Here is a 19,458-nt window from a genome sequence, read left to right on the forward strand (position 1 = left end):
CTCACAGCAGCACATGTTAATGATACAAAGAAGTTTAACATTTCTTGGCTTTGGCTTTTCATGTCACAACCATAATAAATGTGCATATTATTGTTTGTATTGCCATATCCTTTAGATGCACCGCCAATTTCTAGAGCCTGCCCATACACGGCCAAGGACAGAATTTTGCCCACAAACAGACTGATTGGATGAAATTAGGCAGAAACCTTGCCATACTGATTCATCTGTGAAGTGGTGTGTCACAGTACAGAATGTTTATGTTGTAAAAGTGTTGTGTGGGTCAAATCTGCTGCAGGAAGACCAAAGCTTTTTTGCTTTTCACTTACAAAGTTGATTCCACTTCAAAAGGCCTTTGTCTCATATGGACCTAAGAAATCTTTAGCAGTATTTATTTAATAAGCCTAACAACCTTCAAAACAATAAAATGGTCAATAGAATGTAAATCCAGACGAATAGGAAAAAATCAGTAGGTTTAGGTTTCTTTTGCTTATTTTAAGGAATTTGGGCCACGGAGAAGAAAACTGAATATGATGAAGAATGAAGAAACAAGTTTTAATGTGGACAATACCCAAGCCTCTTCCTTCTCCCGCTGCCTGCAGCCACTGAACCCCGTTGCAAAGGCACACAGAACAACTCCATTTGATGAAGATTTCAGAGCACACCTCTCACATTTCCGTTATGGTCCTCCTCCTCTGGAAAACATGGAAGCGTTACAGGGGTCCTTGGAAGGAGGGTCTCGTAAACGCAAGAGCATGCCAACAAAAGTGCCTCCTCCCATCACCCTGGAGGATTCCTCGTCATCACCAGACAGACCTGAGGATCACAATGACATAGGCTCTTCCAGTCTCCCCTTGGTGTTCCAGCAGCCAGCTCAGCCCAAGTACAGTTCCCAGATGATTGACCTGTGCAACTTTGGCTTTCAATTCTACAGAACTCTGGAGCATTTTGGAGCCAAGCCCATTAAGCAAGAACCAGTGAAGCCTAACGTGGCATGGCCCAGTAGCCCAGCATTCATGCAAGCTCCTTACCCTTACTATCCTAAAGTCCACCCTGGCTTGATGTTTCCTTTCATTGTACCACCAAACTTTCACTTCAGGAACCCTTTCCAAATGAAAAGACCTCCAGAACCACCCTTCAGGAGGGCTGAAGTAAGAGAAAGTGGTGAAAACAAACAGAAAGTGGAAAGAGTAGATGTCAACCTTCAGATAGATGACAGCTACTATGTTGATGTGGGGGGTGAACAGAAACGCTGGCAGTGTCCCATGTGTGAGAAGTCCTATACATCCAAGTACAATTTGGTCACCCACATCTTGGGTCACAGTGGCATTAAGCCTCATGCCTGCACCCGGTGTGGCAAGCTTTTCAAGCAGCTGAGCCACCTGCACACGCATATGCTGACACACCAGGGCACTCGGCCCCATAAGTGCCAGGTGTGCCACAAGGCTTTCACTCAGACCAGCCACCTCAAGAGACACATGATGCAGCACAGCGACATCAAACCTTACAACTGCAGGATCTGTGGCAGGGGCTTTGCCTACCCCAGCGAGCTGAAGGCACACGAGTCTAAGCACGAGAGCGGACGAGAGAACATTTGTGTGGAGTGTGGCCTGGACTTTCCAACTCTGGCCCAGCTGAAGAGACACCTGACCACGCACCGTGGGCCTATACAGTACAACTGCACCGAGTGTGACAAGACCTTCCAGTACCCAAGCCAGCTGCAAAACCACATGATGAAGCACAAAGACATCCGCCCGTACATCTGCACTGAGTGTGGCATGGAGTTTGTGCAGCCCCACCACCTGAAGCAGCACTCCCTGACTCACAAGGTAAGCCAGCTCTCACCTTGCCTCTGAAGTCAGCACGATGATTACAGCCACTAAAGGTACTTATAGGTACCACAAAACTATTATTTAGGCTACTAAAGATACATACAGGTACCTCCTCGGAAATGTAGAGCTGCAGAGGCTTAAGCAGAAACCCCAGCATTGCTGGCAGTTGTGTCAGCCAGATGTTTTTGTCAGCCTTAAAAAAGTACACACAGGATCAACTTTGTTATAAGCAGGAATTAAATTAAATCCCCATATCACTTTCCCAAACTGGAGTCACATCTCTCTGTTTCTTGGTTGTTTTTTTTTTTTGTTTGTTTGTTTTTCTTTTTTTTTTTTTGGAATGACCTTCTTTAAAATTTTGCAGTGCTGAATAACCACTCCCCAATCCCAAGATTTTAGAAGATTTTTTTATTGATAGCCAGTTCTGATACTTTGTTCCCTTAATTAGAAAGTACCTGGGTTTGTAGTGGACTGCAACAACAACAACAAAAAAGTATGTTATTACTCATCAGATTTTGAAGAATCATTGTACTAAGACATTTAAAAACAAAGTAACCCTAAGAAAAAATCCCCTTTGTGCCTATGTTACCCAGAATATGAGTTAATAGAAATGGACAAGGAGGATCATAATCACAGCTGATTCATACCAAGTGGCAGTCTTGCCACTGCTGACAGTGGTGACAGCAGGGTCAACTTAAGGTAGGAGAAAGCTTTGGAAAATTTCCGAAAAGATTGCTTTCAAAAATAGGAACAATGTAATTGTTCTATTCAAGAAGCACTGAAATTGACTATCCACTTTTACAAAAATAATAAAACAAGTAAAAAACATTTCACTTTAAAAAAGTTTGCTCATACATTTGCATATTTTTCCTTTAACATTTGAATTTTGGCTTTTACCTGAAAAACATTAAAAATACAGAAAACTACAGCACTTGAGTCTTATAGTCACGTATTCTTTGAAAACTGGACAACCTCTACTTCCACATTTGCTTTTTCTTTTCTGCTCCATGTTTGTAATTTCTAGTTTTCTGGAGATTCCTTGGTCTTCAGATTTACCATGCAAGATTCCACTAATTGAAGACTTTGTAGGGGAATTTTTTTGTCACAGGAAATTAAATGCCCCTGAGCCCTTAGAGAGCTTCTGCTTCTTCCTCCACAGCCTCAGGTGGATTCAGCTGTGAATACAATTTATAGCACTTAGCCATTAAATGCAGCCTCATATCAGATGAGCAGACACTTGAAACTGCTGGTGATGTTTGTGTTTAGCTTTGTAATTAACTGTGAGAAACACTGACAGTCATTTCACATCTTTTAAAATAAGGCCTGTGGAAGGAGTAATTGCTCTCAGCACCTCACTAGTAAATCCTTATTACCTTCAGCAGGTTAAACTCTTAAGCTGTTTAGTAGCAAATTCTTTGATTTTCATAGTATCTAAATCACTGAGAAGCTGACTGACCACCAGGGTGGTCAAGAATATTGAATTACGGAGTAGTAAATTGATTGGATAGCATAAAAAGTGATAGAAGTGTTCTCTAAACCTCATATAAAATTAAATCATTCCATTACAGTTACTGAAAATCCCACTAAGAATAAACATGTTTTTCTCTCTGCAATAAATGTAAGATGTATAATCTTATTTGGTGATATTACTTGACTACTCTCAGTTACTTCAATTATTTTCCATAACTTTCTTCAAAATAACCCTGTGCCTTTTTTGTAATCCAGTCACATTCAATTACTAAAGGCAAGCACTACCTCAGTCTTTTAACTTGTGGGCATTTATTCTTGGTCAGTAATTGTATACGTTTGATCAATACTTTACTTAAGCAGCACAGCAGGAGAGGGAAGCTCTGACACTGATTATGTCTGATTGATTTGTAAACAGATTTCATTATTTCATTAAGCTTACATTTTGTTTTACTTCTCTGATTCTCAGAAGCTTTTAAGGATTCGTCAGGAGAAAATACTTAGGTACCTTGAAAAATGTCAAAAATTAAATAATTTATTATCAACTCTGCTAATGCAGAGTGAATAATTCATAAGTTGCTGTACTGATGATTAAATTACCTGGAAAATTTTCTATCTACAGAACTTTTCTTTTCTTCCAGGGTGTGAAAGAGCACAAATGTGGAATTTGCGGCCGGGAATTTACCCTGCTGGCTAACATGAAGCGACACGTCCTGATCCACACCAATATCAGAGCCTACCAATGCCACTTGTGCTTCAAGAGCTTTGTGCAAAAGCAGACTCTCAAGGCCCACATGATTGTTCACTCTGATGTCAAACCCTTTAAATGCAAGGTAGGTGCATTTGGTGGCAGAGGCAGTAACCTACAACATATTTCTCTGATTTTATCATCTTATGATATGGTAGAATTAGAAAAACTTGCTAACATATACTGCAGTTGCATTTGAGAATTAGCATAATCCAGTCTGGTTTTCTTTCTTTATCCAGGTTCTGCTTATGTAGCATAAAATAATGGGGGTAAATGCCTGTGGTTTACTCTCTTTCCCTTCAATATCATTCATCCTCACATAGTTTGGGTGTTTTTTTGCCTTGTGATAGTTTAAGGGCCACAGATATTTTAGGACAATAAACACATCCGACATTTGCTTAGTACAACCATCCAAGCAGAAGTTTAAATGCTTAACAGATTGAAACTCTGGCAAAAAGCAGAAATCAAGTCATGCACCCTGCAGAAGATCATGGAAAAGCAGCAGCCACCACATCACACATTGATGCTATGCAACAGTTCAAGACAGGAGTCAGAAAAATCCACAGCAAAACAAAACTGCAGAAGGGATTTTAATGGGCCAAGTGTGATTACCAGACAGAAATTCAGGGCAGGTTATCAGTATGCTAACAAAAGAGCCTCTGAGAATAACTGGCCTTTCTACCATCCTGTGCAAATTACAGTTTGCTACTTCCCCCCAGCACTGGAGGCTGACATTGCCTTTCCATCCTCTCTTCTCCTCCCTCTCCATAAACCTGAAAGACTATACTGACCCTGTTTACTTCTAATATATTCCTTATGAATTATTCATATCAATGTTCTTATTCAGTATTGGATGCTACTTATGTTCTTTTGCTGCCTGTCTGATTCATAACTGTAGTCATACCTTAGGAAGTCAAAGGTTGTAGATTTTTTTCCCCCACTTTAATTTGTTCTAAGATGGCTGTGAATACAGAGTGGAGCATCTTACCCAGCTTATGTATAAGTGACTGAAGACTGATTTGGAAGCAATTTCTGGAGTTCTTTTGTCCTACATCTTTATGGTATTGAATATTTTCTTAAAAGGAACATTTCCTGAAAAAGCAGAGGTGGATGAAAAATTCTAAACGGAATTACTTTGTCTCAAAAAAATGTAGAATTTCAAAATGTCATGGGAATATATTATATTCAGTGCTAGTTTTAGTAAGAAAAGGTCAAAATGAATCTTTCTGACTTCATCATTTTGCTTTGTTAACTTAAAAATTTTTACTTTGAAAAACCAGCAGAGAATTCTTCCAATTCAATGTTCTATTTTAATTTATGTCTTATGAAAATAGTATTTTGTATAGTAGTGCTTACATTATTCTACGTTGATAGAAGAATTTATTTTACTGAAATTCTTAGAATGTAACATGCCAGGTTTTCGTTCTTTGAGAACATCTGCAAACCTGCCTTTTTGTTCCCATTTGGTTGAAGTCCTGCTCTGGCTACTCAAACTTTGGAAAAGAAACTCAATTTTTGGATCATTTTGTGGGTGCAGTGTGTGGATCCACATGGCTTTTTGGGTACGTGCAGATTAGCTGGAAGGTTGTGTTCAGCTCAGTGTTTGATGATGACAGGCTATTGAAACTTGGAGAGGGCAGTAGTTGGAACTGGGAAACGGAGTATCACCAGCATGTTTTCCAGACAGTAACAAAAGCTCTACAGGAACACCTGTTTTTCTTATTTTTTCACTTTTCTGTCCCCACCCAGTGTTCCTCTGAGGAAAGAAACAAGTGAGCACAGAGAATCTGTTTCTCATATGGCTGAAGGGGCATGAACCAACATCAGAGCCCCCTGACAGCGAAGATTGCAACAATGAGCAGAGGCAGAACCAGGAATTGCTTTTTTGCATTAGGATCGTCCTAACATTACCTCCCTGACAGAGCCCTCAAAGACTCTTGGAAGCAAATATTCCTGGCTGGTACTTGGAGGGTTAAGGCAATGACCAGATAGCAGCCTTTTGGCACCAAGCTCCTCCTCAGCAGAAGGAAGGATATAGCTGTATGAACAGCCTGCTTAACAATGGCTCACATGTCCCCGGGGAACTGCCTGCAAATAGATTTCATCTTGCTTTCTCTTGTACTTTTCAAAGCTTCCTGTTTTCTCACGGTCCTTTTGGACAGTTTACAGTCATTCTCCCTCTCCTTCTTTCTTTGAGGAAAGGAACACCCTTCTTCTGAAGAGAAAAAAAAAAAAAAAGAAGAAGAATGCAAGGGAAAGAGAGCACAGCAGTAGCCTTTATACTTCACCACATGCAAGGTTTTCTTTACCTTTTTCTCACAGCAAAAGAAAACATGAGCTTTCCTATGTGTCTAATCACAGCTAAGCACATACTATCAGAAGTGAGGGAGTAACAAATAGTTGTCCCTTCTGTTTCCTCATCCAGCTGCAGCCTGGATCTCTGTTTGATTTTCCTCTGAGGAGTGAACTTGTCTGTAGCTTTTAAAGGCCTGAGCCCATTTTGTCTTGTTTATTTCTGCTTAAGAAAAAAACCTGAAGGGTTGTGAAGGTATTCCACCAACTGATGCAACAGTAGTAATTTGGATTTGTAGAGAAAGGCTCCATGAAATTTAGTTGCTTTTAGTGCTGAGGTAATCAATCAGTGTTTCTGACCTCCAGTAAAGGATGCAATGGATTTTTCTCCAGCCCAGAAAATATCTGCGACAGGTGTTTTGAACACCACTTTATTCCCCATCTAAAAAATGTGTGTTTTAAACAGGAGTCAAAATCAAAGAAAACGTGAGAGAAGTACTTTGAGAAGAAGCAGGCGACAAATAAAGGATGATACTTCATGCACTGGCTTAGGAGGACAAGGTCTAGGGTTGAACTAATGTAGGCTTTTCTAGCAAACTATACTGAAGTCCATTTCACCAGTGCAACAAGGTCTGTTCAGCAGGCTTGCAGCTGAGATGTTCTCTTCAGACTTTAATTTTAATTTGTTTAGAGTAGACAGCCTAACAGAAAGTCTACAAGTGAACCATGTTATTCCTGATATCACAAGTTCTTCTGCTTAAACTTCTCATCTCCTTGAGTGCTCTGGTGCACTGAGATGGGTTCTGCTGGAGCTCCTCCCATGCAACTGTCTCAGAGTCACCTTCCACACTCTGCTCACAAGGCTGTCATGTCAGAGAGAAAGAAAATCTTGTACAATCTCCTAGTTTGATCTGCAGACTCAGGCTCTTCATTGAGCTTTAGCTGTGTACTCCAGCTAGATTTGAGTTGCAGTCTTTCAAACTTCCTTTTCTGTCTGGATCATAGATTTTCTTCTGAAAGGTGTCTCATGCCTTTTTTAAATGACCAGTAAAACAGAGATTATGCCACAGAGACCCATCATTCTGAAAAACAATTTTCATATCTGCAGTTCTTTAATTTTCCTGCCACACCTCTGCACTCTAGTACCATTTCCTCATGTCCCCAGAGGAGATTTCAGGACAAGAACACATTACACATCTCTAAGATGTGCCTGACTCTGGGAAAAGAAAAACCTGTCATAGACACAGAACTTTTATGCTGGAAAGAACTATCCTTTACCAAGTCCATATTTTTTTCAGTATAAAGAAAGAGGAACAAATATTGCCTTGACAGAAACCAACTAAATGCTCCTCCTAAATAAATTTTAATATTCAAGACCTTATAAATATAAGGGTTTGCATGCAGTACTGAAGCCACTCATCTACTTAACATGACTTTCCTTGGTTTCCAGTTCAGACAGAGAAGACCTGGCTGTAGGGAAGCAAGTTCTGGTGATAACATATGTCAGCCACAGTAAAAGCAAATAACCAGAAGTCTTCAGCAAAGAGGTGCTAGAGAGATATTATTGTTGACATTCTTGTAGCAAGAGTAATCTTGTTTTACAGGTGGTTCCAGTAGCAGTCAAGATACATCCAGTTGCTGTTACTGCTGTATCTCCTTGCAAATTTTCTGTGCTTGTTACTACTCTCCGTAGCAGACAAGAATCTGTTTCCTCCCAGCACTTTCTGAGCTATTTTGTGGTTCCATCACTTCTCTGAATGTAAATAGTCCTGCATATCATCTTTCTTTGAACTTGAAAAAGATAGTATTCTTTCCTCAGTGGATGGATGACCCTTGGAAACAACTAACGTGCCTTTAAAAATTATTATTCGCTTTCATGGCTATATTTTTCCCCACCAGCTGTCTTGTCTAACACTTTACTGACAAATTTATTTGCCAGAGTTTTCATTTTAGTAAAATCACAGACAGAAAAACAAAAAACTGTACATATGCAGCTGAAGCAAACAGTTGTCTGAAAAGCAAGTTTTCAGACTCTTTCTTTTTGCAGCACTAACTCAGCCCTAGTTTTTATTTTAAAACAGTACACCCAGTAATTTTTGTATTGATGAACTGATTCAATTTTTCCTCAAGAGAGGGCTTAAAACACGAAGTATACTGTACTGTTTCTCCAAGGATCCTTTCATTATCTATAATTCATCCAGATATTCCACGTGATGACTTTCTGAATTTATATCTTCAAGTTCTGTATCAGTACTTCTGTAATACCCAAATAAATAAAATTGGAATTCAGATGATACAAAAAACCCCTGGTGGAGTCTTAGTAATTTCTATTCAGTAATTGTCTGCCAGATGAAGGCTTCAGTTGCTCAGTAATGGTGACTCTGGTTCATATAGTAATAAGAATAATTTTTTAAAAATTAAAATCCAATGGTAAAACAAGTCGGGGGAAAAAAAGTGGAAAGCAAACATAGAAGTTTGCAGACGATGGAAATAGCCACTTGAATATGAATAAAATTATAAATCCTGATAAGGAAAGACCAGAAGACAAGACTGGATGCCTGTAATAGTGGTGCCAAACTCATGTCATAAGAATATATAAGAGTCCAGACTACAATAGGACCCATCTAAATAAACAAAAATGAATAAAACCCACCCTTATTGTTCCATCAAAGGAAAAATTGCACGATCAATGACTTGAGCTGGCAGGAACATACTTCAGGGAAAGCTGAGTCATTCTTCCATCTCCACGACTGTTTAAATTGCAGCTTACTCACCAGAGACACTGAAACACAGGAGTTCATAAACAAATGATGAAAGTAAAGGAGAAAAGGGAAAAAAGGGGTGAACAAGAAACACAGACAAACAAGGAATTGCTTTGTCTAACTTTAAGCAAAATGTGCAGCCATTTAATTTCCATTTAAAGAGAAGAAAAATTTTGCTTGACTGTTTTACAGAAACCCTTAATTGGTTTTATTTTATAATTCCATTTCTGCTTGACATTGTTCTTTATTAAAGACTAGATGACTAAACTACAAATGGACTCTTCACCATGGCAGAAACTTGTACTTTGAATCTCATTCAAGTTAAGAGCCTGTCAGATTACTCCCCTAAGTCTTTCCCCTCCTTACAAAACCATTGACTACTTTTGAGGAATCCTTGCCTAGGTATGCTGGTCACTAATATTAAAAAATATCAGCAGTTAAGAATGCTTTAGATACTCAACCACATATTTTTGCCTGTAGGATTTTTGCCTAGAACTTCGAAAAACATACTGCAGCCAAAACCTGCCAGGGTTTAAGTTGAAAAGCGTAGGTCCTATATCCTTTAAAAATGATGTCCTTGAAAATAGTGCTTCAAACTAATAATTTTCATTTTTACCATTTCTACAGCTGTGTGGAAAGGAGTTCAACAGAATGCACAATCTGATGGGACACATGCACTTGCACTCGGATAGTAAGCCTTTCAAGTGCCTCTACTGTCCCAGCAAATTCACCTTGAAGGGGAACCTAACCAGGCACATGAAGGTCAAACATGGGGTCATGGAAAGAGGATTTCACTCTCAAGGTAATAATTCTCAGCACGATTATTCTCTGTGAGATCTGAATATGCATATCAGTAAACACAAATGGGCTTTGTACTACAGATCCACAGATTTGTGCCACAGATCCAATGCTATTGCAAGAGATGGAATCCCATAAGCCTGTGAAGCTGTTGTTAGCTGTTTTACTATAGCGTTACATGTCAGTGTTACATGTTCCAAATAAATCATAAATTAATTTAAATTGACAGAAAAAGAATGTCTGGAATACTTATGGTCCTTTCTCAGTGCTTATTGGATTCCAGTCTGGAACAGGGGTGGAATGCTCAGTAGGTCCAAGGTATCCAGGAGCTGTGGTCATTCTGTGCTGTGCTGCCATAGCTGGTGTCAGATGAATCCATAGGCTCAAGATCCCATTTACAGGGAAGCACATGAACAGGAGGGGATACTCCTCAAGGTATAATGCTCACAGTATAAGGATTTTTAACTCCCCAGGGAATCCTGCAAATTATTTCCTGTCTGCCACCTACATGTGTACTTCCTGAAGTCATCCCTGTGAGTGGACACAGATCAATGCTCTCTAAAGAAGTGGGAGAATTAGGGAGAATTTTTTGAGGGCTTGGGTATCCAAGATATGTTTTCTAACATTTCGCAGATAAATAATTCTTTAATGGGCATATTCTCATAGTCAAGGTTTAGGGAAGCTTAGCACATGTGTAAAACACTTACTCTAATGACATTTGGCGTTAAATTCATGGAGATCCTAATGGCTAATGAAATAAGTGTTTTTTCTGTAAATCTCCTAACTAGCATCATGCTAGTCAGAAAAGTGCTCATGACTGGAGATTGCCTAGGAGCTTTTCATTGTAGAGAGATTGAGGCTTATTAGATACAAGAAAATTTGTGAGGCCTGATACCTGAATCCTTTTAACAAACACACCTTGTTCCAAAATAACATCTGCTAGCTAGTGAGACTGCATATATCCTTCAGAAACTGAATTCAATTACTGAGGGGAAAATAAAAAACAAAGGAAACAAAAGCAAGGAAAATAGTTATTTCCATGGGTGTTTGCTATTGGGTGAAATCCTCACCTTGTGTTGTCACTAGTCTTTAATGAAGCTGGCCCATGCCTTCAGGATCTGAATTCTTTGAAACATATCCCAATGATGTTCAGAGCATATCTGAGTCCACAGATGCCTCTTGGATAATCTCTATTTCCAGCAAGAGGGAAGACCCTGACAAATACTAAGACAAACCAGATCCAGGATTAGATGCATATTTATATTCACTGCTCTAAATCATTGTTTGTTTATGATCATTTCCTGAAGCTGAACCACTGTCTGGTGCATAGAGCTTTTCAGTTTATTGTTTCTCAATCAACTCAAGTTGACTGGACCAACTGCGTTGATTTCTCATTCAACTGAAGTCAGGTGGATGAAAGGGGAAAAATTAAGAAGAGTCATAGACTGCTGAGACTCTCTTTTAATATTTAAAGTATTAACTTTTAACCACAGCGTCCACAGAACAAATACATTACCATGTTTTTAGTCTCTTCCTCTCCTCAGAAAAATAAGATACAAAACCTGGGACTTGAATTATGGACTGTGATGCTTAAGATCCAAGTTTTCTTTTAAAAAAGAGTAGGAAGGAGGTTGATTGGCTACATTCAGTCTACAAAAGGCCAGACCATTTCAGTTTTCTTCCCAGCTGCATCATGCAGAATCTGGTGGCATAAAACATTGTTTTTGTGTGTCCTAACCTGGCTGTGAAGTGTATACAATAGCACTCATTTTAGCAGCATCTTGAGGGAGATGCCGTGGGACATAAACAGTGAAGTACTTGGAGATAGCTGGATGGAAGACAAAAGTAAAATATGAAATACAAAGACACCTCAGATTTTGGGTTTTAACCATGTATCAAGTAGCAAAATTTCCTACATATAATTTTTTCCTTTTCTCCTCCCCCTTGAACCACAACAAGGTTTTGGAAGAGGAAGGATTGCTCTGGCCCAGACCAATGTCTTGAGAAGCTTGGAACAGGAAGAGCCATTTGATCTTTCCCAGAAAAGCCAAGGGAAGGGGATCTCATTTCATTCTGATGGCGAGAGTGCCAAGGGAAGCTCATGCCAGGAGGAAGAGGAAGACAACTGCTATGAGGCAGAGCAGTACAGCCCTGCCACGTACCATCAGGATGACAACAAGCTGTACATGGCTCAAGACCTCTCTGGCAAGCCTGAGTGCGTGGTGAAGGACTTCAGAGAGTCCTACTGCAATGAGAAGGAAGAGGTGTTAAGTGAGGGAGGACTGGGGAAGAGAATAGGAAATTCAGACAAAGAGGAGAGACCTGGAGAGGGAGAGCTCCCAGACAACAACGAACATCTCAGCTTTAGATCCTTTGAAAAGGCCAGACTTGGTCACTCTCTCTCTGATTATTTGTATTTCAAGCACAGGAACAAGAGTTTGAAAGAATTGCTGGAAAGAAAAATGGAAAAACAAACAATGCTTATAGGCATTTAAAATGGACATTTTAAACCAGCTGGAAAATGGTAACCAGATAGATTTTTAACACAAATTGTAATCTATTACAGCCTGGAAGTCTGTAGTAGTATTTAGAAATAAATAAGCCAAATTATTAAAAATAATTTAGGGTAAAACACATACATGACAAGAATAAAGCAGCTCAAAGTCACCAAGAAATGCAATAGATATTGAAAAATAACAGTTTTATATTTATCCATTTAATGTCTAACAGACAATGGGTTGGGTACAGAAGTTTACTTCCTATTATATGGGGATAGATACTTACATGCAATTTTCTACTTAGCAGAAAGCAACATACTTTAACATCTGATTAATTATCTGACTAAATATATATGAACACTTCTAACCGTATGCCTCAAAAATATCCAAAAACACAAAGTATTTCACATTATAAACCAGAGTACTATTAAACATGGCATCATGAAAATGCTGTCGACATTCAGAACTAACACAATCCAAACATTTTGATTTACTGAAGTGACTCTTAGTTCAAATACTTACAATGAGAAATGGGAAACAAATTAATGAGAAATATTAATGTCTTGGGAGGTAGCAAAAGACAGTTTTGTAAGGCTTTGAAAGGATTGGAATTTATTACAGAAGCTGGTCCTCTGGCACAAAGAATGTTCGTGCTTTGCTGTGATTCAGCCAGTATGGGAGTATTCAGAAATTCTTGACGTGAAAAAGCACAGATTGTGTTGACATTTTTTCTACTGCCTTCTTAGACCAATACATTTACTAGGCAGTATCAGCATGCAGCATTCACAATCTTGCCATAGTTACACATAACACAGTATGAGTCATTTAGGTGAAAAAATTATGCAGCTCTGCCATTTACCTCTTCAGTTTATCGTGGCTAGTAAGGTTAATTTTGAAATACATGGATCTGATCAATTTTTGTTTCAGAAGGTAAAAATCCCCCTTATACAACAAGCAGTACCTCACAGAGGAAAACCTTCCTCTTACTGGGGTCAGAAATCTTCTCATATTTAACTTGAGCAGTAAGCTGCAGGCCTTTTAGATAAATTTCACTCATGCTGTTATCATGGAGTCAAACCCAGCTTTTCATCCTCTGATTCCCATACTATTATAAGTTTGTAACAAGCATGAAAAAAGCATATCCCATTAAACTTTTGATTGCATGAATACTCTGAACAGCATATTAGTTCCTGCATCTTCAAGAAAGACAAAAAACAGCCCTGCACCACCCTATTGCTCACATGGAAATAAAAATTAAATTAATCACAAAATTTGTCCTATGTCTTTCAGACATCCCAACTTAAAAAGTTAAAATCCATATTATGGTAGATCTCTTCCAGATATTACTACCTTCTTCCCTTACCTGCCAAGTTCTTGATTTGAAATGCATTGCAATCATGTTCTCTATATAGCAAATTATAATTAAATATAGTCATCTACTTATGGCTTACTAAGATAAATCACGTAGTTGCAGCTCTCTGCCCTTATAAGAAAGCACACATCTTACAAATTAATGATCTTCACACCTACCAGCTGATCGGCATTCACAGGGCTAAGTCCTTATTCCTCGTATAAAAATGGATTTGTGTAGTCCAAGGCTGCAGGCAGTGTTTTCCTTTTTTAAGGCTCAAATGTGGCGTAACACATGCAGAAATTCATGCAGAAAAAGTTGTTGATAAAAGAAAGAGTCCCATCCAGGTGAGTCTTCCAAACTACCTCTATGTCTGATGTGCATATTTTTTAAAATAAAACTGTTACGCCAAATTGAACTGGAAGATAGGTCACTTTAAACCTAGAATTTAAAATGTCTTTGAAAGTGAGGTGTATTTTAGAAGTACATAGTCATGTTTCTTCAGGGTTGAACTGTTCTGTCATAAACATTCTTCTTCCTTGCTTTTAACAATAGACACTGCCTATTAAAACAGGAGCCATTTCTCTTTCAAGGGAGACATTGTGGTCAAGCAAAAAAAAAAAAAAAAGAAAATTTTTAGAATAACGAGTTAAAGTGTATTCTTTCTTGGACCACAGGGGAAATGATCAGGTTGAAATTCAACATGGTGTAGTAGATTCCATCCCTCAGGAATGGAAGCAGCTCCTTCAGTTAACTTCTTGCCACTAGCTTGTTTTCTGCCAGACAAAATCTCCCATGTGAGCAGGTATGCAGCCAAGAGCTGGGAGCTGCTAAGCCTCAGAATTATCTCCTTCTTGGTGGTGTAGTTTCCAGCTGTGCATGGTTCAAGATCAGTCCACTCCACCTTTCCAGACATATTAGTCTCCATGACAAGAAGAACAAGCAAGGAATCAGGAACATCTTTGCAATTTCTAGAAAGGTGATCATGCAGGTGGCCAGAACTTAGCAAGTCCTTCACTCCTGTGGTGTGTAAAGCAGGAAAGTACACAGCCTTTCCATTGCAAAGTCTTGTCTATTAACTGAAGAGTGACAGCTAGACAATCTTCATCAAGGAAAAAAGAAAGAAAGTATTATGTATCAATTGGACAAATAGAGCAAAGGAGATATTTTCAGCAGAGTTCAGCTCCCAGCCACTGATGTCAAGGGATGTATTCTAACTCGGCTTCAGCAAAGCCTTTGATGCCATCTCCTCTGGCATTCTTCTGGAAAAGCTGGCAGCTCATGGCTTGGGCAGATGAACTCTTCATGGGGGTAAAAAACTGAGCTGGGCCCAGCGAGTGGTGGTGAATGGGGTTAGGTGCAGTTAGCAGACAGTCAGCAATGCTGCTCCTCAGGGCTCCGTACTGGGCCCAGCCCTTTTTAATATCTTAATAATCATCTGCAGGAGGGGATGGACAGTCCTCTCAGTCACTTTGCAGGTGACACCACCAGGGTGTGAGTGTTGATGTGCTGGAGGGCAGGGAGGCTCTGCAGAGGGCTCTGCACAGGCTGGATCATGGCCCAAGGCCAGCGGGGTGAGGTTCAACAAGGCCCAGGGCTGGCTCCTGCCCTTGGCTCACAACAGCCCCAGGCAGCTCCACAGGCTGGGCCAGAGGGGCTGCAAAGCTGCCACAGGAAAAGGCCCTGGGGGCTGTGACAGTGACTGAACAGGAGCCAGCAGTGCCCAGGTGGCCAAGAAGGCCAAGGGCACCCTGGGCTGTGCCAGCAATGGTGTGGCCAGCAGGACACAGGGATTGTCCCCCTGTGCTCAGCACTGGTGAGGACACATCTCAAATCCTGTGTCCAATTTTGGGCTCCTCAATCCAAGCAAGACATTAAGTGCTTTAGCATGCCCAGAGAAAGGCAAGAAGCCAGACAACATCCCTGGAGGTGTTCCAGAAATGACTGGATGTGGCACTTAGTCTAATTGACCAGGTGGTGACTGGTCAAAGGTTGGACTTAATGACTTTAGAGATCTTTTCTTACCTAAATTCTTCCTTGATTAAGTGATTCTGCAGCTGCAAAAACTATGTCTACTGGAAGCATGCAGTCCAGAGTTTCCTTTCTGACCTTGTATGAGAATGTGCCAGATGTGTCCTTGGGAAAGGAAATCACTGCAGACAGTTCTGGGTTGTTTAAATGGTTAATCCAAACTCCTTCAACCACACTCACAGTCAACTTATCCACTTCTACAGCTGCAGTTCTCACTGGAGCAGAAGCCCCTGAGAGATACACACGTACAGATAGATGGAAAAGAGTCCCAGAATGGCAATACTATTTGCAAACAATTAATAATATGAACCCCTTTCCATTGCATTTTTCTAGAAAGCAGAATATTTCTTAACAATGAGACTCTGAGATTCTGCCCAGTCACAAAGTCACACTAAGCTAATTCTCAAACACGCAAGTCTAATTCATGTCAGAATAGTAAAAAACTCATTTAAACCTGTAAAATGTCAATAAGAGAAATTACAAACAAAATTGTTACTGAGGTAAGAAGGCAGTACCAAGTGACCCAAGCAAAGTGGTTGGGAGATGAGAGTCCTCCCTACTGTAGAACATAATGCAAATGGATCTAAGACACTTTTTACACAGAAGCCTCAAGGGACAAGTTAAAAGTGAAATAACAGCCTTCATTGTGAAGCACCTTGCTTTTCAAACATAAGTTATTTTCACACTATTTACATTGGCACCGCTTTGGGAACAGACAGTAACAGCCTTTGCTTTTTAATAGCTTTGAAAATGCTTTATAGAAATTTGCTCTCATGATGAAGCTATTTCCCATTTGTAATTTTCAAGGGATTAGCTTCCTTATTTTGCCTTGTATAGAGGCTCAGAAGTCCAGTAGAGACATTGCCTGTGTCCTGGACATTGGGGGATATATTTTCTTCTTTTTTTTCTTCCTAATGTGAGTTTATCTATTGTCTTCTATCTATGTTGTGGGGAAAAAAAGTATTTATCTTACTATTACTCACTGTTATTTTGGTTTTCAGTTTATGGAGACACATGAAAGTAAAGCCCAGTCTCCACCACCTCGTATAAAAGCACATCTATACCTTTTCCCTGCACTGTTTATGCAGCCTTGTTTCATCCTTTCAGAGAGCATTACAGCAAATAAGGGTGGCTACAAACTTGCATAGCTGAGATTCTTCCAGAAGTCAGGCTGAGAAAAGATAAATCTGCCCTACCATAATGAGTCTGGGCAAGTGAAGGCATGTGGTTTGTTAAGTTAAGAGGCTTTTCTGATGTTAAGGGTAGCAGAGAGAGTTCTGCAAGACACACTGGAGTACAGAGTAAGTGGAGGAAAAGCCAAAATCTGGGCTAGTAAAGTTTAAGGGTGAAGATAGACAACATATTTACAGGGAAAGCAAAGTTGTGCAACAAGGTGTTTTCAGTCTGGCCACAAGGACTGAGCCCTCTCCTTGTGAAACTGAGTTTTCCTGGCTGCCAGACAGCCTTCAGTTTGTGACAGCAAAGACAGGTGCTCTGTGTTCAGAAGCTCAAAGGGTAAAATACTTTATGATAATATCATAATTAAAGATTATCCTGTGCTGTTTCCTGTAAAACAAGTTACTGGAAAGATCAAGTAATGCTACTGCACCCACCTTTTTACAACTCTGTGTTTGTCTTCTACCTATTCTTTGATTTCTCTCTTCATATGGTGCTGCTGGACTCTGCTGTTTTGAGTGTACAGTTAAGAAGTAATATAAGTATTGTATTTATTATTCCTGGAAGTTTTAATAGTTATTAACAGTTTTGAAAACGTCACGTCTGCTTAGCTGAACAAGATGTAACAGAGCTAACATTTTGTACTCCTAACAGATTTTGCAAATAATGTGATGCATATTTATTTCACTTAGAACATTGAGTGCCTATTTAAAGCCACAGCTCATGAAGTGAATGAACTATATGTGAATCCTTAATTTCTGGCTTTCTATATCAATAGTAAAAGTATGTATGATGTATTGTATTAATTTAAGCAAATAAATATGTACTGGAGAAGCTGCTGTACTTTTTATTGAAATGGATACGGCATTCTAGGTTTTTTATATTGCAAATTCATGGGTTTGGTTTGACAAGGTCAACCACTGACCACCATTGAAGGGTGGTTCTTGTAAAGGGAAGGCAAAATCAATGATGGAGTACCAGTTCAAAGACAAGAGCAGAAGAGCTGCCAGATCCTCTAGGGCAAAGAGGTAATTTTATTGTTACAGACTACACAGAGGACATGAAAAATTGTCTGGAGTAGTTACAGTATTTGTCAACTTGGCTTCAGACAAGCTAAAAGAGAAAGATCTTTTTCTTAGAGATTTTTTTAAGAACTGCATCATGTAAAAAGAGAGGAAAAAAACAACCAACTGTATGGTAAGATTGAAGTTAAGAAAATGTAAATATCATTATAGCTTAAGGAATAAGCAGAAGATTGGAATAAGAGACTTAATGTTACTTTTTCTAAAGGAAAAGGTCACTTTTAAATACTAATTAACCTCTTGAATTTGTTTGTTTGAATGAGATCTTGATTGAATTGGCATCATCGGACTTCACAGAGAGCATTTCAGACTTTTTGGGCATAAAGAAAGCAATTAGAATGTTTGTTGTAACATAACTCAAATAATAACATTCTGTTTCTAATTCTCAGAGGTATATGCCTTAAAAAGTGGAAGAAGGCTTATGCAAACACTAGAAATACATGCTGGAGGCTAAAAAATCACCAGGACTAAGTCTTTGTTCCCTTCCCCATTTTCTTTTGTTTTCCCTGATGCTTTGATGGTAGGTAACAGATACTATTATTAACAACTACCTCTACATGAGGAGGATGAGGATATGTTGGAAAGTGACTTAGTTCATTCCCATGTGACTCAGTATCAGTGAATGTCAAAGTTTCTCCTTTGTCAGTCACAAAAACATGATTAAAAATATTTTTGGTAATTTTCACAAACTTCCTCTTCAACTTTTGAACTCAGGTCAAAACTGAGCCATGTTCATTTAAGTTTTCACTTACATTTTCAAATGATCAGAAATTAAGTAGATGAGAAGGAGAGTCTCTCAAATGCTCCCGGGGGAATTTCTGTGACAGTAGTGACATGTTGAAAGGCCCAGAGTTTACAAAGGTATGGAGGCAGCCAAATTAATACACAACTTCTTACTAAATTTGTCCCATTAATACACTCTTAGGCTCATGCAGTGTGATAGAGCTACATGTGTTTGCCCACTGGTTCATGAACTGAAAACCTGATCTAATAACACATGCAGGATGTCAGTAATTTCAACATTTGCAAATAATGAAACACACTGCTCAAGCTGCTTCTGTATATGATAATGTGTGATATAATGGTGTATTCTATATGATGAATCATATAGCATAGATTTTCCTAATGAGTGCCTGTAATGAAAGTACATCTGAATAGAAAAGAAATACATTATGAATAAGTCTTCTGGAGTCCTATCATTTTGATTACCCTCTCTGAAAAAATACTTTAAATCTATCCTATCACAGAAATGATTTAATTTGGCTGAAGCCAGACTTTCGCTTTACTGAATTATTTCCTGTACTGACATATTTCTTGTAGTGGGAACATTTTATGCAAAAGACCTTTATCAATTTACATAAGTGAATGAGAGAATGTTAGCTTGTGTTTTTGGATTTGGGATTCTGTGATCTACTGAACTTTTT

General features: G+C 39.1%; 1 protein-coding gene across 1 annotated transcript in view; it reads left to right on the top strand.

Annotated features, from left to right (window-relative positions):
• ZNF366 (zinc finger protein 366) overlaps positions 1 to 14,378 on the top strand; it is a 32,542-nt gene extending 18,164 nt beyond the window's left edge. The window contains 4 exon segments of the mRNA XM_063422877.1: positions 498 to 1,826; positions 3,938 to 4,129; positions 9,726 to 9,900; positions 11,856 to 14,378. Coding sequence (XP_063278947.1) covers positions 498 to 1,826; positions 3,938 to 4,129; positions 9,726 to 9,900; positions 11,856 to 12,391 — 2,232 coding nt within the window. The 3' untranslated portion in view covers positions 12,392 to 14,378.
• The last annotated feature ends 5,080 nt before the right edge of the window (positions 14,379 to 19,458 follow it).

Source organism: Prinia subflava, chromosome Z (genome assembly GCF_021018805.1).
Source record: "Prinia subflava isolate CZ2003 ecotype Zambia chromosome Z, Cam_Psub_1.2, whole genome shotgun sequence".
NCBI classification, from domain to species: domain Eukaryota; kingdom Metazoa; phylum Chordata; class Aves; order Passeriformes; family Cisticolidae; genus Prinia; species Prinia subflava.